The sequence below is a fragment of the Cnephaeus nilssonii genome, assembly GCF_951640355.1.
Source record: "Cnephaeus nilssonii genome assembly, chromosome: 12".
NCBI classification, from domain to species: domain Eukaryota; kingdom Metazoa; phylum Chordata; class Mammalia; order Chiroptera; family Vespertilionidae; genus Cnephaeus; species Cnephaeus nilssonii.
The window spans coordinates 8,377,726-8,402,277 of NC_137083.1; the positions used below are offsets into that span (position 1 = coordinate 8,377,726).

The window sequence follows — 24,552 nt, forward strand, 5'->3', positions numbered from 1 at the left end:
GTCTGCCAGTCCCCTGGTACCCAGTGTCTGTAGACAGAACCTCATTCCCGGGCATGCCTGGGCTTCTGAGGGAAACCCCCTCCTGCTACCACATCCCACATCCCAGACCCTGCTTCCCAAGGTTTCGGCTGACCTGAGTCAATTCGACACAGTCTCCTGAGGGGGATCTGATGACTCCAGTGCAGTCTGTCTGTGCCTACTGGTCTGTCCCCAGGGAGCTCAACTTCAGTAGCAAAGAGTAGGATCAAGTCCAGTGAGATGATGTGCAGTGAATCATGGCAAATGCTCGAAAAGAGATGCCTGTTTGTCACACGAGAGGTTGTAGCACAACAGTGGATTGTGAAGTCAATTCAGTGGGGTCATGACCAGCATTTGTACATAAAATAAACAGAATTCGTTGGAATAGAATATAAAGAAAAAATATGACTGTAGTTAAGATAAATGTCACTTTGTGGAGGTGAATTCAGTAATGCAGTGTGTGTGTGTGTGTGTGTGTGTGTGTGTGTGTGTGTGTATACTGGATTGTGATATGAAATGGATGTGTTGCTGTGGTTCAAGGGCAATAGAGTATGAAAGCCTATGTTCCAAGGACTGGGAGGCATAGAGGAGGTGTAAAAAGAGAGAAGAGAGTATTAATACCTCAGATGTTAAAGGAACCTCCAGGAGCTGGCATTTGGGCAGGGGTTTAGAAGATAGGAGTTTGCCAGTGGGCAGTGGGTAAGCGTGAGGAGGGCGTTTCAGGGACTGGTTCAGCAGAGAGACAGTGTGGGCCCTGCCTGCTAGTGCCAATGTCAGCTGCCGGGGAGACCGCTGGGGATGGGCCAGGAAAGTTAGGCTGGGCACGAGTGTCCAGCACCTTGGATATCACACTGAGAATGTTGGGCTTTATCCTCAAGAGCAATCAAAAGCTGCCTGTGGCTTTTAAGCATAAAACAACATGATCACTCTCACAGTTGGGGTAAAGGATAGAGAAAGTCAAGGGGTGAGAGAAGAAGCAGGGATGCAAGATAGGAGGCTGTTGTGCCCGTCTAGGTAAGATGACTAGAGAGGGAGTGGTGGGATGGACAGAAGGGGGGTGGACTCCAAAAAATAAAAGAATTCACAGAACTCGGTACCGCAGCGGCATTGACACGAGGGACCAGAAAGGTCTCAGATTTGCAGCATCTCTATCCTGACCCTCTGCCATCCATAAGCCTTCCTGTGGTCAGTACCAGCTGAGATACCATACTATGGAAATGAGTACTCTGGGGCCTGCCCACAGGGAGTCCCACACTGATCAACTCAGGCCAGATCATGAGCAAGGGCCAGAAGTGTGAGGCTCACATTGTTGGAACTGGGTGTGGGGAATCTTGAGAGAGAAGGAGCTGCGAGATGGGAGCAATCAAGGAGGCCTTCCTGGAGGAAAGGGCTTAGCCATGAATGTCAAGAAAGCCAGGTAACATCTATGAATACATTCCCAGAAGATAAACTTTTCACTTTGAACCACAGGTAGAATCAGGGTCTGTCTCACCTCACACAGGCCTGTGGAGAGGGACAGGTGTTTATTTTACAAAAGGACCTGCCCTCCTAAGATACCTTGACAGGGGTCCTTTCGGCTTCACCCTACACTCTGTCCTTTAGTTCAGCGACTTCACTGACCCTCTGCATCAGACTCTCTTAACACACAACCTTTCTGTAGTAAAACAGAAATTTACATTACTGTTTCTGAGAGGGGAAACAGAGGCCAAGAAGGAAGGGACTTAGCCAAGGTCCCCTGAGGAGGGAGAAAACCTAAGTGAGGAACTGGGTGCCGTGGTGTCCTCACGTTGGGGTTGGAATTGGTGTCGGACCAGCATTGGCCTGGGGAATACTCCAGGGCCAGGGTCCTGCCAGAGGCAGCCTCACGCTGGCAGGGCCCAGGGGCAGGAAGAGGCCAGTAACCACGCTGAATTTGAAAAATCTGTGCGCTCAGAGCACCGAATTAAAAAGCAATTAAGCTAATAGAATCTCCACCATTGCTCCTGCTCCTCAGCAAGTGCTCCTTAATAATTCCATTGCTTTTTGCTCACTGTCAGCTCGATGGAAGTGGTTTTTTATGTAACTTAATTATCTCAGAACTCACTGCTTCCAAAGACGATCTAAGTCCCCCCTCCAGCTCTGCACTTGTGTTCTGTGTGCTGTGTATCTTCATTAGCTTTATATTGTATATCCTATATAATAAAAGGCTAATATGCAAATTGTCCCCTCAACTGGGAGTTCAACCAGGGGGCGGGGACACATCCCCTCAGGGCGGGCCAGCTGGACCCACCCATGCACGAATTCATGCGCTGGGCCTCTAGTCTAACAGAAGCCAAAAGAAAATTCTGCAGACAACCGTTCAGTAGCCAGAGAGCAGAAGCCTGGTACAGATCACCCCAACAATGGAGCACTTAGAATTTATAACCAAGTGGGGGAGGTAAGAGTCATACTAATCATGCAATGCAGAGCAGAAGCCAGCGAAGGGCTTTGGGAGTTCTCAGGTGGGAAGGATTGCTCCCGGTGCGAGGGTGGGCTACCTGGAGGAGGTGGCTTAGAAAGGAGACCTTGACGTCAAGCTAGAATGAAAGAAAGATAAACACAAACATTCTATGACTTTCGTACATCTCCCTTGGATAAAACCTGCACTTTGGTACATCAGACATGGAGGTTCTGAAAGGTCTTTTCACACGTCACATTCCAACTTTAACAGAGGCTCAGACATTGAGAGACATCACGTGGGGGCCACCCAGGCAGCCGGGGCTCAAGGTCAGCAGAATGGTCCTGTTTCCCCAAATGCCCCCCATTCCTATGTGCTCAGTAGCCTAGAGGTTATGAACATCAAGCCTGAAGCCTGGCCTCCTGGGTCTGAATCCTCTTCTCGTTCTTGTGTCTTTGGCAGGCAGCCCAATCGCTTTGTGCCTCAGTTTCCCCTCCGTGAAATGGGTTCGTGTTAGTAGCTCTTTCACGGGGTTGCTGTGGAGATTGAGCGCACAGCCAGTAGAAAGCAGAGGGGATGTGGTGCGTGGCAAACACCTGCTGTGTCAGTGGCCGCTGTTATTGCAGTGACAGCCCGGATCCTGGTAGGAAAAGTATGGGCCATGTAAGCATAACGTGGTTGAGATAAGAATGGAAATCATTCGGCTGAAAGCAGTGAGTCTTCACCCACCACTCAGGGCTTACAGTTGGGTTCCGTTTCAAACAAAATTAAAGGGAGTGTTCGAACTAGTCTAAGACTGTGCGGAAATGGGTTTATTATTCATGCCTCTTAGCTGCCGCGCGTGGTTAAGTCTCGTGTGCAGTTTTCACACACACGACTTTCAGATGAACTTGTAGGTGCGTGTTGTGTTTCCTGCCCGAGGGAAGCTGAGAGGTATGGGCCTTGTCCTGGGGGAACCGGGGAGCCAGGGAGGGTTCTTGAGGAGGGGAGTGACCTGCCTCGTGGTGGTTGGCGTCTTTTGCAGGAAATGCCTACCGAGAGTGCTTGGAGAACGGGACCTGGGCCTCACGGCTCAACTACTCGCAGTGTGTGCCCATTTTGGAGGACAAGGTGAGTGGCTCCCCCTGCCCTGACCCTGATGGACTCAGGGTGAGCACACAGGATCCCCGGGGTGGCAGAACCAGGCCTGTCTCCCAACCACTCCATTCTGCACCTCTGACCCCTGCCCCACGTCCCACCCTGTGTTGAGGGACACTGTGGTGAGGTAGAGAAGGGTGGCACGTGACACAAGAAGGGAATGACTCTGTAGCCGGTGCCCCAACATCTCACAGGCTGTGTGACTTCCTTCCTCCCTGGGCCTCAGTTTCCCCAGGTGGCACTCTAACTCTGACTCCACGTGGACATGAGTGCAGCCCCCAGAAGGGCAGGCCCACAGGAAGCTGGGTCCTGCTCAGACCCCACTAGCCCCTCTTGCTCTGAAACGGAGTTCCCTGCTGCCTGCGGGGCCAGCCACCTCCCCTTTAAAGCTACGCTTCAGTTCTGACCCAAAAGGATACGTCCCGCCTCCAGGCCCCTCCTCACTCACCAAACACAGTCCTCAGGGGCCGGGAGAAGACCATTTGTCCACCCTGAGAAAGTGATTCTTCAACACGTGAGCCAAAGGGCCACTGCGGTGAGGGCCACGGGCGTGGCCAGCGGGACGGTCCTCAAGGAGAGAGGTTTGCTCCGGCCTCTGTCTCACGGCCCCTCTGAGGGGGGCAAACCAAATGGGGCTGGGAGAGCGCCCCCTGTGGCAGGAAGGAGTCCTTCATCACCGCCTGTCTAGAATTGCCAGCCCGTGGGGATAATAAAAAGCACAATGGCTTTTATTGGATTTTGATATTGTTCTTAAGCCGCTGCAGACAACACACCTGCCCCACCCATGGCTACACCCAAGGGCAGACTGATGCCAGGGCAACCCTCAGACCTCCCAGCAGTCACTGCTTCTGAGTCACAGGGTGGCAGGGTGGCCCCATTGTGCAGATGTCAAACCGAGGCCCAGAGATTTGAGTCAACTCACCCTCAGTTGCTCAGCCGGCTGGGTTCTGAGCTGAGACTAAACACAGCGGTGGCAACTCCCAATCCAGAATTAAAAAGAAAATAAAATCTACCCGCACCTCTGGCATGTCTCAGAATCCACTATGTCCAAACCTGCTCCAAAATGGCATGTCGGGAGGCCTGACCACAGCCGCTCATACCAAGAGCCACCCAGCAGCAAACCAAAGGCAGGGAGCCGCAGGGAGGAGCCCTCTGCCCTCCGGGCCAGGACACGCAGGGCGGCCATCGCTGGAGTGCTCAGCACCGCCTTCCGGTGGCCCCATGCCTCCATCTGCCCGTATGTCTGTCTGTCTGTCTGTCTGTCCAGCAGAGGAAGTACGAGCTGCACTTCCACATCGCCCACATGGTCAACTACCTGGGCCACTGCGTCTCCATGGCAGCCCTCACGGCCGCTTTCCTGCTTTTCCTGGCCCTGCGGTGAGTCGCCCCTCCCCCGATTCCTCCCTGTCCTCCTCCCACAACACCCCCTTCGCCTGTCCCAGGCACTCACCTCCGCCCCAGGGGCCCTGGAGCCAGCAGACGGAGGGCGTGTGGGGGAGGCGCGCCCGGCAGGCACATGGATGCCATGGGGAGGCCGGCAGTGAGAGGGACTCTGGCTCCTGGTGCAACCCTGCCCTCATGCCAGGCTGTCCCTACCTGGCCTCCTGAGGCTCAGCCCTCGCTGACCCCTGATCCTGGCTGACCCCTGACCTGGCCTCCTGCAGGAGCATTCGCTGTCTTCGGAATGTGATCCACTGGAACCTGATCGGCACCTTTATCCTGCGGAATGTCACGTGGTTCCTGCTGCAGCTCATCGACCACGAAGTGCATGAGAGCAATGAGGTCATTGGGCAACCGGTTGGGGCTGGGCCCAGGGGTGGGGGGGAGCCCTGCTGCTGGGGGGCGGGGGGGGGGCCAAAGAGCAGCAACCAACATTCATTCTCCCAAACCATGGCTCCGCCCACCTTCATGGACCCCGCACTGTTATTTATGTCACAGTTTTCTTTTCATCGAATCACTCCACCTGAAATCACTTTCCTACATGAACGCTCACCTCCCATCCCTAAATGGAAACCAGTGTGACGTATGGGTTAAAGGTGACCCCCCAAAAATAGCACCCCGGCAACACAACAGCGGTGCCCTCCAGCCTCTACCTGCAGGCCGCTGGGAGCCAGCCCCTCGTTCTTGGCTAAAAGGGGGAATCAGAAACCTTGGAGGAGGTCAGACACCCCCGTGCTGGGCGGGCGACGGCGCGTCCGCTCAGTCTGAAGCAGTGAGCGAGCAATGACGAGGGCTAACCCACCCAGGAGGGGATTTGAGGGCGGTCGATGCCATGTCCATGAACCACTGAAATGACCGGCCCTCCACCGGCGCCCCGGCCACACACTTGGGCCCGGCCCGGCCGCAGCCCTGACGGCCGCCTGCCGTGCAGGTCTGGTGCCGCTGCATCACCACCGTCTTCAACTACTTCGTGGTGACCAACTTCTTCTGGATGTTTGTCGAGGGCTGCTACCTGCACACGGCCATCGTCATGACCTACTCCACCGAGCGCCTGCGCAAGTGGCTCTTCCTCTTCATCGGATGGTGTGAGGGTCCCCAGGGGGGTGGCAGGGCCAAGCGGGGAGGGGGTGCTACTGTCAAGGTCATTTCTCTTCATCTTGGGTCCCAGGACAGACCCACAGCCCTGCCCACCATCCCCAGGACAGTCCCCAGCGCAGCCAGTCCCCTCCAGGCTGGCCAGGAGGAAGCAAAGAGTCCCTCCAAAGCGCCTCCCACACAGGGACCTGTCTCCCGCCTGGAGCGGCGGATCCAAGGCCTTGGTCTCTGGCTCTGGACCAGAAGCCGCCAGCAGCACGTCTCTATCAGAACACCCAGCCCCCTGCTCTCTCTGGCCTGCCCGGAGGAGATGGCTGAGGGTGCTGGAGGGGCAGGGGTTGGGGTCTAGGGACAGGCCCTTGGTCATGGGGGGTCTGCAGTGGATGATTGGGAACATGGTCTCGGGCCCCTTACGGTCCCCCTACCCTGTGTTCTACAAGCGGGTCCCCTGTCCACCTGTCTGTCCACTACAGCCATGTCTGTCTTTTTTTCAGGCATCCCCTGCCCCCTCATCATCGCCTGGGCCCTTGGCAAGCTCTACTATGAGAATAAACAGTGAGTCGGACAGGCCAGCCATGGGTCAGGGTCAGGGGTGTCCGGATGGGGCAGCCGTGGGCTCCGCCAAGCCGTAGGGAGGTGTGGCAGCCACACGGGACAGATCGGCCTTTCCTCGTCCTTAGGTGGGAAAATACAGCCCGGGCACCCAGAGGTGCGCCTGTGGTCGGTTGAACTGAGTTAGGATTTCTGGCTCCTTTAAGCGCCCTGTGGCCTTTGGGAGGGCTTCCTCCCTCTCACAGACCCCGGGGCTGCGGCGTGTCCTGGGACTTACCTGCGTCAGAGCCTCTGCCATACGAAGCCACGGCGCAGATGATGGCAACGTGGTCCTGGGTCCGACAGGGAGCGGCTGGGAAGCCAGGCGCCACCAGCTGAGAGGAGAGAGGACAGGGGACCGTCAGTGTCTGCACACAAGCCTCCAGGGCATCCCCGAGGCTGGAGAGAGCAGATGGGATTTGGGGGTGGGGGCAGGAATGGGGCGCAGTCCAGGAACTCGGCATTCGGAAGCGCTCATGATGATAAAAGCTACCCAAGAATCAAGGGGCAGCTGTCATCATTGTGCGGAAGGAGAGGGAGCCTCCTGTCACAGGGGGTATTCGAGCAGAGACCAGAAACCCCGGTGCTGGGAGGCAGCTGAGAGATGCCTGTCGGAGCCAGGTGCACCGGATGCCCTCTGAGGGGGCAGGGACATAGACGTGGGCCCTTCTCCAGGTCCAGGACGAGGTCCTGGCCCAGCCCGGCCCCCAGACCCAGACCCCGAAGCTTCACCCTCCATTCGCCCTAGAGAGCAACCAAGAAGCCGCTGGCAGCAGCAGGCCGCCCCCGCGATGAATGGGGCTCGGCTGGAGGAAGGCAGGCTCGGGCAGGAGGCGGCTCCTGCTGTTGGTGCAGCGGGGTGCCTGGCACCCGGAGCAGGGGCTTCTAAGCCATGCATGAACAGGGGCACAGGCGGCTGGACCCGAGACCAGTGAGGGGGCAGCCCAGCTCTCCCTCATGAGCCCTGGGCCCAGCAATCTAGAATGGGTGCGGGAGTGAGGAGGAGAAGGAGGAGGAGGAGGGGGAGGACGGGGAGGAGGAGGAGGCGACTCAGGCCACCCTCAGCCTGGCTGGGGAGACCCTCTAAGCAAGACCAAAGGCAGCCGGGGTGAGCACAGTGGTCAGTGGGGCCGGGACCATGCCCCCGGGCTGCTGGGGAAGGTCCAGCCCTGGAGGATGGGTGTCAGGGAGGGTCAAGCTGGAGGCCCCTGGGCCTGAGTCTGCGGTGGTGCCCCCGCTGCGGCTCAGCAGGCCACTGACAGCCCCCACCTTTGCAGGTGCTGGTTCGGGAAGGGGCCGGGCGACCTAGTGGACTACATCTACCAGGGCCCCATCCTCCTCGTGCTCCTGGTAGGTGGACACTGGGACAGGGCTGGGGACCAGGGGAGCAGCCGAGGACCCACCCAGCAGAGGCATGAGGGAGCGACGTGGCATGGAGAGCCCCCCCACCCCCTGTACACACTCCGTCCATGCCACCGGCTTCCTGACACCTCCCTTCCTTCCCAGCTCGCTCTCCCCTCGCTCTGTGTCCATGCAGCCCCTCCCCTCCCTGGCACTGGGCTCTTCCTCTGGGCAGAGAATGGGTCTGACTGGCCGGTTGCTAGTGCCCTCCCACAGGTGACATCCCCATGCCAGGTAAACGCTGAGCCCGCCAGGCGAGGGGGCAGCGGTGGCCAGAGAAGGGTGTGCAGGCTTCTGTTCAGCCCGGACCTCTACCCCTGTCCTCCCCCAGCAGCCTCCTCGGGGCCCAGCCCAGCCCCAGCCTGGGGCCCTGGTACCAGAATGAAGCGTAATGAGCAATTGTTCCTAGTTCACCTCCCCGCCCTTTGCCAAATGTTTTTGAATCTGTGGTACAATTGCCACCCATCTTTAATCCACAGCGAGCTTTAATTAAGGTGGAGTTTAAGTAGGGGCTGCATTCTGCAAAAATGAGCCCGTTATATATCACACATAAAGGAGAGAGACGCACAGAAAGGCCCCTAAGAAGTTGGCATTTATGTAAGACTCATTTCAGGCTCGGTAATTTCAGGCTCCTGTAGGTACCAGCCCTTAAAGGGCCACACGCTCCTGGGAACTGAGAGAGCGGCGTCCATCCGCCTCTTGCACACAGCAGGTGCCTAATGAAGGCCTCCTTGGTCTACCTTGAGGGCGGTGACTGTTTATCTCTTTTATTGCCTTACTCTCGTTTTTGTGACTTTTTCCCGGATTCATTTGACCCCCGTCCTCGGAGTGTCCTTGATGTATGTGCACTGGAGATGACTGAGACGGTTTCTCACCCCCGGCCTGAAATTGCACCATCAGGGCTCTGTTATTTCAGAGGCAAAGCCAGTCCGTGGCAGCAGTGCGTGGGGGAAGGATGGTCCTTGGGGTCCCAGCTGCAATGAGCCCCTCGCCCCCAGTATGAATGGAAACTCCATGAGACCCAGTCCCTCCCGGGCAGCTGCTGAGAGCCCTCCTGGAGGACAGGCCTGGGACCCAGCCAAGGAAGGCTGGCCTGGATGAGGGACCAACGACAGTGGGGAGCAAGCCCCGGTGCAAGCAGGTGGGACAGTGGTGAGGAAATGAGTGGAGGAAGGCAGACAAGACTCAACCAGCTTTCTCTCCGTGCCCAATTCCCGGCTCCACCCTCACCTCCAGGGCATTTTGCGTGTCCTTGCCTTTGGACCCAGCCCACACCCAGCTGTTTGCACCAACCGGGCTTCCAGGTGCCAAGGGTCAGCCCTTCTAGAAGCTCCATCCCTGTGCTGTCCAGTCCTCGAATTCCCCCGTGTCTGGGAGAAGTAGGGAGCTGCTTCTCATTTCACAGATGAAAACACTGAGAGAGGGTGCGATCTGGCCAAGGTCACCACTAACTGCTAGCTGAGCTGAGACTCAGGGGCTGGTCCCCCACCACCTGTGCCATCGTCGCTGTAGGATATGTGCTTGGGGGCCCTGCCCCACCCCGAGCTGAGAGGGCCCTGCAGGAAGGAATCTCGTGCTTTGGGTTCCCAGCTAGTCCCACCTCCCTCCTGGACCTGTGTCCTGATTCCTCTGCCTCACCTCAGCCACGCTGGCCGCCATCCAGCCCACCGCCCCCACGCCAGGGCGTTCCTCCCTGGCTCTTTCGCTGCCGGGAACACGCCCCCACTTTCTCGGTTCACATGCCATTTCTCCAGGGCTTCCTGACCCCTTAAGAAAAATGCAATGCACCCCTCACCCCAGACCGAGAGCCAAGTCCACTTCCTACCGTCAGTGCCCAGCTCAGAGTCAGGCACATGGCCCTCACTGAATGAATGAATGAATGAGTGAATGAATGAAACAAACTCAGGCTGGACAAGATTAGAGTGCAGTAGCCGGTGCTCACTGAAGAGCTTGGGTTTGGCAGGGGGAAGAGTGGGGTTCAAGAATGGAGACCACCGTGTGGACTAGGGGGTCAGAGGCTCCCTTGCAGGAGGGAGGAAGGTGCCTGGTGGGGGAGGTGGTGCAGATGTTGTAAAGGGGGAGGCTGGGAACAAGCTCATGAGGACAGAGTGGCTTTCCGGCTCCACAGACCCAGGCTGAGATGGGGGCGGGGGGCATCATCATTAACTGCCCTGCCTCACGGGAGAAGAGGGGATAGGCCTTGTCTTCCAGACTCTCCACCCTAGACCCTGCTCCTGCTCGTCCTCGGTACCTGGAACAGGGCCTGTAGCCAGGAGGAGTCAGTGATGCTCATGGACTGCATGAAGGGGTGGGTGATGGGTGGACGTATATTATGTCATCCATTAAATAAAGGGGTGAATGGCTAAAGTGATGCATGCTTGCTGAGTAGCTATTTGGATGGATTTGTGGGTGGGTGGGTAGGTGAGTGGATGGGTAGGAGCGGGCGGATAATTGAATGAATTGGTTAGTGGGTTGATGGGTGATGGGTAAATAAGGTTTAATGCAGGGAAATGTGACAGAAATGGGAATATACCTTGATTCCAACAGCCTCTAGGAGAAGTCAGAATCAGGAAGGTCAAATCGTTTGTCTGCTTGTGTGAGAACACTGGGATTGGCCTGTGTGTTCAGGTTAATGCACCAGAAACGCGGGAGCTGTAACCTGGATGGCCCTTGAGGAGATCCAGGGCTCAGCAGGCCACGGGCAGCCCTGGCTGAAGGCTTCCCAGTCCACCCTGATCCTGGGCTCGCCAGGCCGTGCCGCTGAGGGCACGAGAGCCGCAGGCTTCGGCCGAGGAGTCTGAGCCCCTCGGGTTCCCAGAGCACCTCAACTTAGGGGTCATCCAGAGGCCACAGGAATCTCTGTCTCATGATGTCTGCCTGTGTCCCTCAGCCAGGATCCGGAACTTAGGAGGGTTAAGGAGTGATGGAGTCTCAGGACTGAGACCCGGGAAGAGTGTGTGTGTGTGTGTGTGTGTGTGTGTGTGTGTGTGTGTGTGAGAGAGAGAGAGAGAGAGAGAGAGAGTGTGTGTGTGTGTGTGTGTGTGTGTGTGCATGTTGAAAGGGATTGCTAGTGTCAGGCCCACACACACGCTCACTTTCTTGTCTGCTCACACGTGGAGACAAATGAAGACAAAAAACAACAGCCACACCCTGCCCCCAGATACACACTCACTCAGCACAGAGAACAGACCCGCAGACTCGCCGGGAGCGTGTGGAGGGCAGCACAGCCACGCACACGAGCCCACGAGGTTTAACAGACACCTGCAGCCCGCAGGCCCGCAGGAGCCAGGCAGGGGCCCGGGGAGAGGCGGGCGCCGTGGGCGCGGATGCTGAGACAGCTCAGAATGAAGCCCAATGAGGCCCTTCCAGAGCCTCCCCGAGGGCCCAGCGGCTCGTTCATCTTCACTGACTGCCGGGTGTCTGCGGAGGGCGGAGGTTCTGGACTTTTACCGGCACAGGGGACGGAGGGTAGAGTCATCAGTCCTGTGGTACCGGGTTACCAGCACCCCAGCTGGCCTGTCTGCTGCCTCAGGCAGGGCTGTCCTCAGTAAGAGGCCCTCTCCCCCTGCCCACCAGGAAGCGGTCTTTCTCCAGGAGACCCTCCGTAGTGAGGGGGGACCCTGCCCCCCCACCCCCCCCACCCCCCGCAGCAGAGAGGGGGAGGGGCTCGGGCAGAGTGGGGTGGGGGACTGCGGAGTCAGGCCTCAGGAGGCGTGGCCTCTGAGTCCTCTGCTGCCTGGAGTGGCTTCCCCTCTGGGAACCCTCAGGTGACCAGCAGCTGAGCAGAAGGGGGTGCCTGCCTGTCCGGCAGAGGCCTTGGGACCCCAGGCCGGGGCTGGGGGGACGAGTGTGCCGTGCGTGCAACTTGGGCTCGCAGTGGCTTACAGGGGAGGTGGCTGCCTCTCAGCGCTAACCACCTCCTGGTCCTCCTTCCCCCTCTCTGACTCCCTCCCTCCAGATCAACTTTGTGTTCCTGTTCAACATCGTCAGGATCCTCATGACCAAACTACGAGCATCCACCACGTCAGAGACGATCCAGTACAGGTAAGTGATGGGTGCCTTAGCCCCCCGCTCGCCAACCGCAGGGAGAAATGGAGGCCACGTGGGCCCTGCACCCACCTCTGGGCAGGGTCCTCTGTGTCTCCCCGGGAGCTCTCGCCACCCAGTGAGGCCCCACCTGCGTCACCCTTCTCCCCGCCCGCCCCCCCCCCCCCCCAGGAAGGCGGTGAAGGCCACCCTGGTGCTCCTGCCCCTTCTGGGCATCACCTACATGCTCTTCCTGGTCAACCCCGGGGAGGACGACCTGTCGCAGATCGTGTTCATCTACTTCAACTCCTTCCTGCAGTCATTCCAGGTGGGCAGGGCCGAGGGCCACAGCGCGCTCCCCGACCCGGGCGCTCAGGTGCCCTCACGGGACGGTCACACGGGACGGGTGCACATGTGGGTCACTCGGGCACACACTGAACCCCCACCCCAGGACCCAGGAGGGCCCACCCCGGCGGGTCTGGGTCGCCCAGCACCTGCTCTGGGGGGTCACGCCACCTGTCACACATGCACCAGGAGGGGTGCCCCCCCCCCCCCCCGCTCTGAGCCCCTGGGGTTCTGGGTCAGAGTGTTCCCTGGCCCCCTGCCCCGCTCCCGGCCGGGCGATGCCCACGCAGACCCCTGACCGCCCTCCTTCCTTCCCAGGGCTTCTTCGTGTCTGTCTTCTACTGCTTCTTAAACGGAGAGGTAGGGGGCCGGGCCGGGCCGGGCTCCGAGGGCCTCACCCACTCCGGGCGGTTCCCACAGAGCGCCCCGCCCCTCGGGCTGCCGGGTCCCTGGCTCTGCTCAGCTGCACAGGGGAGAAGGGGGGAGGGCTGGGGAGATCACCCGCCTTGGGGGGACAGGAGGGCTGCCTGAGGGACCCCTGCGGCGTAGAGGTCAAGTACGCAGCCAGGAACCGCTGCGTCTGTGCCTCCCCCGCAGGTGCGCGCGGCCGTGAAGAAGAGGTGGCACCGGTGGCGGGACCATCACTCCCTCCGAGTCCCCGGGGCCCGGGCCATGTCCATCCCCACCTCGCCCACTCGGATCAGCTTCCACAGCATCAAGCAGACGGCCGCTGTATGACCCGCATGTCACCCCCCTCGCCCGTCACTCCCCCGTCCGTCGGAACAGCTTCCCCGTCCCCCTCCACCGCCCGCGCCGGGCTCTCCTTGCCCGAAGCCCCGATGGGGACAGAGGGAGGGGAGACCAGCTCTCCAGCCTGTGCAGCCCCAGGGGCTCCGCGGGACCCGGGCCAGCCGGCCGGAGCGGAGGAGTCGCAGGAACCCCGAGGAGAGCAAGACGGCGGGGGGCACGGGTCGGCAGGCATTTGTGCACGCCAGCTCACCTAGATCCTCATGGAAGCCTCGTTCACCGATGAGGAAACTGAGGCCCGGGGCCGGAAGACCTGCCCAAGTCCCACAGCTCGTTCCTGGGGGCCTGGCCGCTGCCCCACTCATGGTGTGGGCCCTCCTGCCGGCAGCCGGAGCCGGTTAGCCACACTCAGTGGCGCCCTCTGCAGTCGCGGGGTGGGGGCAAAGGATTAGTTTGGAGGGCTTGATCCCAGGGCCTCTTGCCTCCAAAGCCTGGTCTACACCACCCCCGCCCGGGGCTTCCTGAAGAAGGCGGACTCCTTTCTGGGAGACCTCAGCCTCGTCCATAGGTTCAAGGGCTTGAGGGGGGGGGGGGGGGGGCGGGACAGGGCCAGGGCAGCCACACTTAGACCAATAAGGTACACAGTGCAGGACAAAACGGAGAGAAGCCGGGGGACGGGCAGGGACGAGGCGTGGGGTAGACACAGCAGAAACTGAAGTACAACTTCAGTGACAGGAGCTAACTCCCCTGCCCCCACCTGAGCCTGGGCATCAGCCGCCCCCTCGGAAACCACACCGGCTCTCTGTGGAATAAACCATGTCTCTGTGGAAACAGCCCCACAGGTGAAGGGGACCAGGCAGCCGAAGGGGTGCTGGGCTGGGTCCGCCCTCCTTGCAGACTGGCGCTGGCCTGGGCCGGTTCTCTCTGACCCCCGCACCGCAGGCCTGACCCGTATCATTCCCCCAGGCCAGTGGTCGGCAAACTCCTTAGTCAACAGAGCCAAATATCAACAGTACAACGATTGAAATTTCTTTTGAGAGCCAAATTTTTTAAACTTAAACTTCTTCTAACGCCACTTCTTCAAAATAGACTCGCCCAGGCCGTGGTACTTTGTGGAAGAGCCACACTCAAGGGGCCAAAGAGCCGCATGTGGCTCGCGAGCCGCGGTTTGCCGACCACTGCCCCAGGTCAATATCTGCCCCTCCTCCCCAACCACAGGCAGTTGAATTCAGCACAGACGAGAGGTACTGTGCCACTCGGCCCGCACACCCTGGCCTGTACCCGGCCTGTCCCAGAGGCCCAGGTTCTGGAATCTGGAGGGACCGGTTGACAAGGCCCGTGGTCTCCATGAGCAACAACCCCGGGCAGTTTCCTCCTGGTCCTGGCTCCCCGCTGCCCTGCCCGAGGGGCCAGGACCCAGGGGTGGGAGGAGTGATGAGGCCAGGGTTCAAAAGGGCTTTTGCTCTTGGTACGCCCCCTCACCCCCACCCCACCCCACCCCCGCCCAATTTTTAAAATTGTATCTATCTTGTCTTGGGTTTTTAAGTTGACGTCTAATATTGTTTACCTAGATTTTAAAACACGTGAGAAAGGTGATTTCTGGGATTTGGTAACTATTTGCGTGTTAAAATAAAACTGCCACAATACTTTAAAAAAGCATACAGACTCCGAGCACAGCGGCGATTAAATACCTACCCTCATCTGTCAAAAAAATTACAACCGCTGCTCTTTGCCGGCGGAGAGCGCACACGGTTCCTTTCCTCTCTGAACCTGTGACCCCATCCATCCCCTCCCCCGATGGGATTTTATACGAAGGAAGTATTTTTACAGTTGCAAGTCTTTCACTGCTCACCTCACCATATTCCTCTGCCACAAAACATATTTAGAGCTCGAAATAGAAATATTTAATTTCCTGTGACCGAAGGTTCTAAGGGATTTTTTTTAAAGAACTCTTCTAAATAGAATGATCACAGTTATTTTTTTCTATAAAATGCAGTATGTGCTTGAGGAAAACAACAGGGTTGCTAAGAGTTTTTAGAAGGAATTGTTAAACCGAAAAAGGGAAGTCATTGAAAACACGTCTTCTGAAATGGATAGGAACTTAATTGCGGGTGAGTCTGTGGGCGGATGTTTATTGCCAGAAGGGAGAGGGCCTCGGCATCCTCTTCCCTCTGTGCGTTTTGTACAACTGCACGCCGGGCGGCCCGGCACGTGAATAAGCGGTGTCGCCGGATTCTCCGCGCTCCTGAGCTGAAAGCCCGAGATTGCGCAGCGACCTCTCCTCACGCGGCCCGTCCGCTGGCCACCGCCGAAGTCCTCTTTGCACGTGGCGAACACAGGAACGGAGAACGACCAGCCTTGCCAGGGCTTTGCTGCCCCGGCAGGTGCCTGTTTAATGTCTCACTCTGGACACCTGGGCGCCAGCGGGGCGTGGGCCGGGGTAGGCGCTGGGAGGCACCACGGTCCGTGCCCATCGGGAGGCGGTGGGATGCCCTGACCGTCCCTTCCCGAGAGATAGACCTCGTGCGGGTCTTGGCAGGACTTGTGTGCACGCAGAGGTGGCCTGATGGCCACTTCCTCCAGCATCCTGGGGGTCTGTAGAGCCAGAGCCATCAACGGCCCGGCCCCAGAGGCCGCCCGGAGAGCCTACGCAGGCTCCGCAGAGCCTCGGCGCCAAGTCCCGACACGCATCACCGCTCCTCAGATGCCGGCTCATGGCCCCGTCCGCCCCCTCCCTGGAGGGCCTGTCCCGAAGGAAGGCAGCAGTCTCTAACCGGTGTTTTTGGCTTTTTGTTAATCCTCACTCGAGGATACTTCTTCCATGGATTTTTAGAGAGAGTGGAAGGGGGAGGGGAGAGAGAGAGAGAAAGAGAAACATCGATGTGAGAGAGACACGCCGATTGGTTGCCTCCTATAGGACCAGGTACGTGCCCTTGAGCAGGAATCGAACTTGTAGCCTTCGGTGTTCGGGCTGACGCTCTAACCCCTGAGCCAGGGCTCCACCCTGTTTTCAGCAGGAGGTCGCCCCGCTCCCCCTCCAGTTTGGAGGCGGCCCCTCCTTGGTCCCATGCTGACCCTGCATCCCCCTCATTACGGGGCGGCGGAGTTCCTGGTTACGGTCCCTGCTGAACTCTGGCCATTAAGCCCTGCCTCCTCCACATGTGGCCTCAGTGAGCCCCTGTCCTGGCAACCAAGCCCGTCCCCACAGCGAGAGCTCCGCACCAGGAGGAGCCATGGCAGGGTTCCCGGGATAACCGGCCGTTCCTACGTGGCCCACCCAGAGCTGGCTGACTCCCCGGCCGGAGCCCTGGCCAACCAGACAGACCAGAGGCGCAGAGAGCCCAGCGGTCGAGAAGCTTTGCAGAGACGACCCATCCCCGGCTCCAGGCCCAGCACCAGCAGAGCCGAGGCCAGGCCCGACCCCTCCGCTGCACACGTGGACAGCAAACTGGAGGAGGAGAGCCTCCGATATCCTACTGAGATGCCACTGCAGGCATCCATGGAGTCACCCCCCCACACACACACACTTCCAGGGGCCCCACGCGGCGGGCTTAGCCTTCACCCCGTCCTCATCTAGGTCTGTGACTGTCGCCCTGGTGTGGGGACAAGCCCCCCTCTCTCTCTCACAGGTGAACCATCAAGCCTGTGGTCCCCCTGTTTAAGCCCCACACTTGTTGGTGGGCACAGGAGGGGCCATGGATGGACGACGGAGCCAGCTGGGCAAAGGGTCCACGTTGGCACTGTGGCCCGAGCAGAGGGCCTGGGGGGGCAGCTCCGAGTCCAGCCCGGTAGCGGCCGTGGGACAAATGAGTGAGCGGCGATGGGCGGGAGGAGCGGTTCTCGCTGCGGGAGGAAATGTCCCTCAGCTGCTGCTGTGAATTCAGCGCATAATTAATCGTGCTGCTTCGTTAGCTGTGCAGGGCAGCGAGCGAGTCCCCTCCGGCTCACGGAGGCCCAGCGCTGATCAACAATCCCGCGTCATGGGCCCGCGGAGGCCCCTCGGCCCGAGAAGGCGGAGCACCCAGCCTTGTCATCTCGCTCCTCCCCGTCCTGGTTCCCCTGTTCTCTGGGGAAGGCTGGTGTCCGGCCAGAACCTCCCCCCTGCCACCGCCCTCCCTTCTTCTGGTTGGACCCAAATACCTTGTCCTCCCGGGGTCTTCCAAAGCCTGCACTACGGAGTCGCACCTCGAGCTCCTAAGCCACGGACGCCCCAGCCACGTCTCCAAAGACCTCATTCCTCAGCTAGAAACACCTGCTGGCTACCCCTCGCGCGGCGCTGCAGACGCACATAGGCCTGCCCAGCTGAAGGCATGGGGAGGAAGACACCCCTCCGTGGAAACGATGGGTTCCTTTCCTTAGAAAAATATAAACGTATGAAATGTAAAAACACAGCGTGTTAAATAGTGCACGAAGTTTCTGCAGGAATCCTCAAAGGAACCAGGGAGCCAAGTTTAAGAGCCACTGCCCTCGGGAGAACGAAAAACGCTCTAATGTAGCTCACAGGTATTCCCAATTGGCGGTCGGGCTGCCTGAGTACCAGGAGCCCAGGCGGGTTTGTGAGCCCACTCCAGACCGGAAACAGGAGGCCGGGGGTGGGCCTCGCACGGGAGGGTCCTGGGAGCCACCAGCACGCACTGTGCCCCCCACCCCTGCCCTGGGGCAATGCGCCTTTCCAGGGCCCGCTCTCCTCGGTGTGCTCCCGGACTGGATACAAGCCTGGGTCTGCGCACGGCATGGAGGCAGGACCTCGTGTGTCCCAGCCCAGCACTGAGTACTGGAGAAATACTAGGGTTCCAAGGCAGGTTTCATCTGAACAAAGGGTTCCAAAAGCATGGGTCGGACCATGGATGCACACAATCGTAGTGCCTGGGGGTAGGAAGTTGTTTCCTAAGTGAGAGACCTTCTCCAGAAGCACCGTAGAAAGAAACAAGACTGGTCACAGTTAGTGCACATAGTAGGTCCAGGTGTATCAGGGTCACAGTTAGTGCACTCAGTAGGTCCAGGTGTATCAGGGTCACAGTTAGTGCACTCAGTAGGTCCAGGTGTATCAGGGTCACAGTTAGTGCACACAGTAGGTCCAGGTGTATCAGGGTCACGGTTAGTGCACTCAGTAGGTCCAGGTGTATCAGGGTCACGGTTAGTGCACTCAGTAGATCCAGGTGTATCAGGGTCACGGTTAGTGCACTCAGTAGGTCCGGGTGTATCAGGGTCACAGTTAGTGCACTCAGTAGGTCCGGGTGTATCAGGGTCACAGTTAGTGCACTCAGTAGGTCCGGGTGTATCAGAGTCACAGTTAGTGCACTCAGTAGGTCCGGGTGTATCAGGGTCACAGTTAGTGCACACAGTAGGTCCAGGTGTATCAGGGTCACAGTTAGTGCACTCAGTAGGTCCGGGTGTATCAGGGTGGTGGCCTGGTTCTGAACACTGACTGGACGTGGAGCTGATGACCTGGACGTGGCCTGTGAGGGAAGGCGGGACTGGCACTGGAGCTATCACTACCCGAGGGGACAGCTAAAGGGAGTGTGCCAACTCGCACGCTTGCTTCAGAATTCTTTTCAGAAAAATGGAAGGCCTGGTCTCCGTTTTAAGAAGACTGTTAATAAAGATTTTTTAAAGCTTGTCAGTGTGTTTCCCCTTTCCCACAATCTCATCTTGCCTCATCTCACTATTCACTCGCCCTCCGATGCAGAGCAGTGGGTGTTGATGAGCCAAGAAAAGCTCTAATTAGAGTAAGTGGTTTTAGTTAGCACAACTGCGGTTGTGCTAATTGTTGGTGATTGATTTTTAAGGCCTCACGAGGGCAGACACTGGTTGAGAAAATTCTGTGCGGGTCACTTCTGCACCAAGGCCTGGCCCTGAACGAGGGGGCAGAGAGCTTTGGCTCCCGGAGAGAAGAGGGCTCCCTCTTCCAGCCTCATGCTCATGAAACGACAGACTCTGGGCTGTGGCCGGGAACCACGGCAGGGAGGGTTAGAACGGGCCATCCCAGCTGGATTCTAGAAGAATCAGGACTGGGATCCACTATTTCCAGCACGGAGCTCCCCAAACCCTCTGTTCTTCAGTCCCACCCACCCCATCCAACAGAAGAATCATGGCTGGGTCAGTCCACCCTGGGAAACTACTCTCCCACTGCTCACCCCACCACCTCACACCTGCCTGTCTAATTGTCTCAGGAAGCACGAGGCTCGTATAAATGCATAATGTCAAAGGGAAGCCCTTCGGGAGAGCTGTGGCCCAGCATCTGCTCATGGCGAGAAAGTTCCCAGTGGGCAAGGGCGGGAAACACTGGGAGGAAGACAGCCTCCCCGAGGGAGCGCCCACAGCTCCCGGTGGCTACCTCCTCCGGCCCCAGCACGCACCATCCACAGAATCAGGCTCCGCAGCGCAAATAGCCAGTGCACGTGTGTGGACTCAAGGGGCCCCTTTCTCTTTGAAATCGCACATGACCCAGAGCAATGCCTTCCATCCAGTGTCCAGGGCTGTGTTTCTGCAACGTCCTCACTGGCCAGCACCAAGTGGCCTTGAATTTACACACACACACACACACACACACACACACACACACACACACGAAGCCAGAAATGTTCCCTTAACACAGAGCCCGCCAGCCCACTGGGCCTAAACAGATCCTGCACCTCCGATGGTGGAGGGCTTTTTTCTTCTCTTTTTAACTGAGGACACAAAGTCTCTCTAATGGCAAAGGCCGGTCCGCTCTAGGTTACGCCAATTGCCCAAGGCAGCACCACGCCCGGGCTCAGAGCCCGATTCTCATGTGGACATGTCTGCCTCCCACGCCGGCTGCTTAGCTGTGATAATACCTGCCTCACCTGCAGAAAAACGAAAATGGCTGCAGATTCTGAACCCGACTATTAACCAGCACAGAGAAGCCAGGCCCAGGGAGGAGCCCCCTGTCCACCAGCTCTCGTGGGAACTCCAGGGAGCGAGGGGGAAGACGGATTCCTCAGCCGCCTCACGGACAGACTGACTAAACACTGAACTCATTCTATTCAACCCGCTTCAGAAAAGGAGACAAACCCCCAAGGAGAGGCAAACGGACCGAGGGACTCAGGTGACAAGCCAGCTCTCCCCTCTCCGAGCCAGGGCCCTGCCTCACAGGTCCTTTCCCAACTGCAGCTCTGCTCATGTCCCTGCTCTCACTGCGGGGGCCGCGGATGCAGCGCCCAGACACCGGCCTCACCTGGCCGAGAGCACCTGGCATGGCTCCACGGACGATGCCTAAACGGCTTTTGTAAACCTCCAGGCAGGTTGGGTGCTCGGAAAGGACCTCCGGGTGCCAAGGAAGACTGTGTGCTTGTGGTAACCACCCAAAGTGGCTGATGCTGAGCAGTGGACAAGAGGCAGAAGTAGGAAAATGAGCAAGGGCCAGGGGAGAGAGAGAGAGGGGGAGAGAGAGAGAGAGAGAGAGAGAGAGAGAAGAGAGAGAGAGAGAGAGAGGAGAGAGAGAGAGAGAGAGAGAGAGAGAGAGAGAGAGAGAGAGAGAGAGAAAAGAGGAGAGGAGAGGAGAGGAGAGGAGAGGAGAGGAGAGGAGAGAAGAGAAGAGAAGAGAAGAGAAGAGAAGAGAAGAGAAGAAGAGAAGAGAAGAGAAGAGAAGAGAAGAGAAGAGAAGAGAAGAGGAGAAGACAGAAACGGGGTGCTGTCGTCCAGCGGTGGCCTGTGAACAGTCTTCCTGCCCCTTCTCCTCCGGGGTCATCTCCAGGGTTAGCCTCCCGTCCCCGAGGAGACATCTGCAGACACAGCGCCTCCTGAAAGAAGAGGCTGGGGAGACGGAGCCTTCCTAGCCTGGCTGAGAAGCTGCTTTGCCAACTGCAAGGTGCGGGACGAGAGGCAAGGCCTTGAGTTGTCGGCCAGCTTGGGGACAAGGAAGTGCTTCCTGATGGCAAGACACAGTGTCAGCCTGTGACAGGGCCCGCGGAGGGCCGGGCAGTGAGGACAGGGACAGGCCCGCGGAGGGCCGGGCAGTGAGGACAGGGACAGGGCCCGCGGAGGGCCGGCAGAGAGGACAGGGACAGGGCCCGCGGAGGGCCGGGCAGTGAGGACAGGGACAGGCCCGCGGAGGGCGGGCAGTGAGGACAGGGACAGGGACAGGGCCCGCGGAGGGCCGGGCAGTGAGGACAGGGACAGGGCCCGCGGAGGGCCGGGCAGTGAGGACAGGGACAGGGACAGGGCCCGCGGAGGGCCGGGCAGTGAGGACAGGGACAGGGCCCGCGGAGGGCCGGGCAGTGAGGACAGGGACAGGCCCGCGGAGGGCCGGGCAGTGAGGACAGGGACAGGCCCGCGGAGGGCCGGGCAGTGAGGACAGGGACATTCACGGCACCCCGTCACTACACAATCATGTGCGTTGAACTTGGTTCCCACTGCTCCTGCCCCTGCCCCCTACGAGCAAAGTGACCCCGAGAGGGCTCGGCTTCCTTTCCTGTGATGGATGCGGACAGCTGTGATCCTTAAGCTCCTGCAAGGGTTAACCAAGAGCCTTTCCGGCTGGACGCACCCCGGTACAGCCTCCGCGAAGTCCCCGGAAACAGCAGGCCGGGCTCCTGGGGCCGAGAGGAACTCACCCCACACTGCACAAGGGAAGCAGGGCATGGCGGTAGGGAAGCTTGGGGTCCATGAGGGCACATTCACGGTCAGCTCAGCAGAGCAAGCATGTCAAACTCGCGGCCGGCGGGCCGCATGCCTCCTCATGGCCTGCGAGTTTGACATGCCTGCAGAAGAGCAAAACAAAAGCAACGCCCTCTAAACTCATCTTCTCTGGACACTTCGGTGTTGACAACTTGACCCCTATTGCCAGAAGACACCCCTCGTTCGGCAGACCTTTCCCCATTTTGGGTGGGGGCGGGTGGGGGGCAGGCTCTTTCTGGCTCAAGCTGAGGCATCCACGGTGGCATGGTTCTCCTAACGCGCTTTCCAAATACCGTTGATGCCCAGGCCCCACCCTGGAGACGCTCATGAAACTGGGTCGAGCGGGCAGAGACAGGAGTCTTCTTGTGCAGCCAGGACTGAGGACCGCTGTCCCGGCACCTGTCACAGCTGCAGCAGGTTACAAGGGTGTGTCCCTGGACCTGCAGGGAAGATGCCCATCCAGCCAGGAGAACAGCCCGTCACCAGCGGGAGGGAGAGCCAGGGGCTGCTGCTCAGGGCATTCCCGCCGAAGCTCCCAACCATATCCCTGCTTCCGGAAGAGACATTAACTCCATCCACGTGGTCTTAACACAATTACTGCTTCGAGGCAGGCAGCGCAATTACCAAGAATTATTGGAGAGGCAGCAAGAGGTGAGTTTTGAGGCGCAGCAGAATTATTCATCTGTTCTCTTACTGCATCTTCAACTAAATTTCTGTGGTGTTGGCCAAACGTCAAAAACGAAACAAAACAACTAACACAAAAAACCTGCCTTCAACACAGACTCTCAGCAGAGATGCTGGTGCAAGGCTCTTTAGTAGGAGCAATGCTATCAAAACCTCTCATCCTACCCGACTCAAGAGATCCAGATTAAGACGTCCCTGGTGATAGGAGGCTAACTTCAATGCAGCGAAATCCAGAGATAATTTAGATTTATTTCCAAAGCATCTGGTTCTCTCGTGAATAGATTCCATGGGCTAAGACAGCCACTGCCACCACCCTAAGTTTATGCTGGTTAAGGGAGTAAAGAAAGGTCTAGAACGAACCCATTTCAAGAGATTTATTGAAAAAACGTTCACACGTGGTTGTCGCCATGAACTTTGGAGATCCCACATCTCTGGTACAGCCTCATGCAATGAGTAAGATCGTTCCCAGGCAATGAATTCCTTTTCTGAGACGGCCATCTATATTCAGCGCTTCACTGTTATGAGCTGTGAAGCGACATTAAGGCTCTCAAATGCGGGGGCAATCAGGCACCGACCACCTCTCTAGACATCACTCAGGAGTACTTGACTGAATGCCCTGAATTCCAAGCCAAGGTAAGTTTTACAGGAACTACTGTGTTCTTAGGTTCAGTCCATGGAAAGCAGTTAGAATCGGAGCCTTCGCCATCACTATTTGTGGGGGGAGAGATTTCAGGAGTCGTTTCTCTGAGACAGTGCTGTTTATCTAGCTCTCCCTGAGCCCAGTCTGATACATCAAATAGGCCTCACAGAGCATCCGGCCAGGAAGACCTTGGCTTTCTTGAAGTACACACTGGGCTTGAATAAAAGAGGTGCGTGCGTGTGTGTGTGCGTGTACACCGCTCGCGTACAGAGCCTCTGCTTGTGCTAAGAAGCAAGCACACGCGGCACAGACAGAACCAGTGAGCTCTGCCCACCCCACTCAGGAGATCCATCACTTTCCAGACAGCGTGTTCTTGGGAGAAAGGCCCCTGGAGGAGGTACAGGGGAGGGAGGGCTTGCGGATTTAATACACAGCATCTTACTCATGACAAATGTACTTGAAGTGAGAGAGCTTGGTTCCAATCCCTTTATGATCCAAAGCAGGCAAACCCCACCACGTGTTTAATATATCGTTCCTATTAGTGAGCTCGTAACAATGTCTGAGGTGGTGGTGATGGACTCTGGGGGCGCGGCTGTAAGAGGGGAATGAATGGGGAGAAGCAGAGACCACTCCCGGGGGAGAAAGCTGCAGCACGCACCAAGTTAAGAGCAATCAGGAATCGGAGGGAAAAGGAATTCCCTAGGAAATGAAAACCAAGTGTATTTAACATCTCCCTTCTAACAAGGAACGCTCTAAAAGCAGCAGAGAGAAATGTTTCGAAAAGACTTTCTGCCCCAAGAGGTTGGTTTAGAATTTCAAGACTCACCCCAAGTTGGCGTATCGAATGCCTCGCTGGGCAGTGCTGGGCGGGCATCGCCGAGATGGGATGTGAAGGAGAGCAGCCCTGGGGACTCTCCGCTTCCATCGCTCTTCGCACCCGAGACAAACATGCTTCCCTCACCCCCCTCCCCCTCCACTGCGTGAGAGGAAGTTGGGACACGAGGCAAGGTGTCAACTCAGCAGACGAGGAGCTGTACACGTTCGCACATCCTGGAACTGTTTTCCTAACAGATACCCCTTTGTGTGAGTGTTCCATGCAAAAACATAATACAAGCGAAGGCCCTCAGGGAACTCCTAGGCTGGAAGGCAGACACTGTGGTGGCTGAGAATCAGGGGGGCAGGTCAGACGGACGGGCTCCTGCCGCCCCAGGGGTGCAGTGAGTGCCAGGGCTCCTGGGGAGGCCACAGCATCTCCTGCCCACAGACCGCCTCCTGGAGACTTGAAAGCAAAGACTGTGTCGGCAGAACATTCCGGTGGTGGCCCTGCTCCCCTCCCCCCCAGACACACCCCTCCTCCTCCTGCTCTCTGCTG

General features: G+C 58.2%; 1 protein-coding gene across 6 annotated transcripts in view; it reads left to right on the forward strand.

Moving 5' to 3' along the window:
• CRHR2 (corticotropin releasing hormone receptor 2) overlaps window positions 1–13,207 on the forward strand; it is a gene marked incomplete at both ends in the record, with an annotated part of 30,539 nt that extends 17,332 nt beyond the window's left edge. For 3 of the 6 annotated variants that reach the window (XM_079785485.1, XM_079785486.1, XM_079785487.1), the window contains 10 exons: window positions 3,459–3,544; window positions 4,839–4,948; window positions 5,236–5,353; window positions 5,943–6,096; window positions 6,601–6,661; window positions 7,975–8,047; window positions 12,057–12,142; window positions 12,317–12,452; window positions 12,788–12,829; window positions 13,067–13,207. In XM_079785485.1, the coding sequence (XP_079641611.1) occupies window positions 3,459–3,544; window positions 4,839–4,948; window positions 5,236–5,353; window positions 5,943–6,096; window positions 6,601–6,661; window positions 7,975–8,047; window positions 12,057–12,142; window positions 12,317–12,452; window positions 12,788–12,829; window positions 13,067–13,207 (1,007 nt within the window). Of the gene's footprint in view, window positions 1–3,458; window positions 3,545–4,838; window positions 4,949–5,235; window positions 5,354–5,942; window positions 6,097–6,600; window positions 6,662–7,974; window positions 8,048–12,056; window positions 12,143–12,316; window positions 12,453–12,787; window positions 12,830–13,066 lie in introns of those variants that run through there. The other 3 variants (XM_079785488.1, XM_079785489.1, XM_079785490.1) reach the window with 3 other exon arrangements.
• Window positions 13,208–24,552: the final 11,345 nt, after the last annotated feature.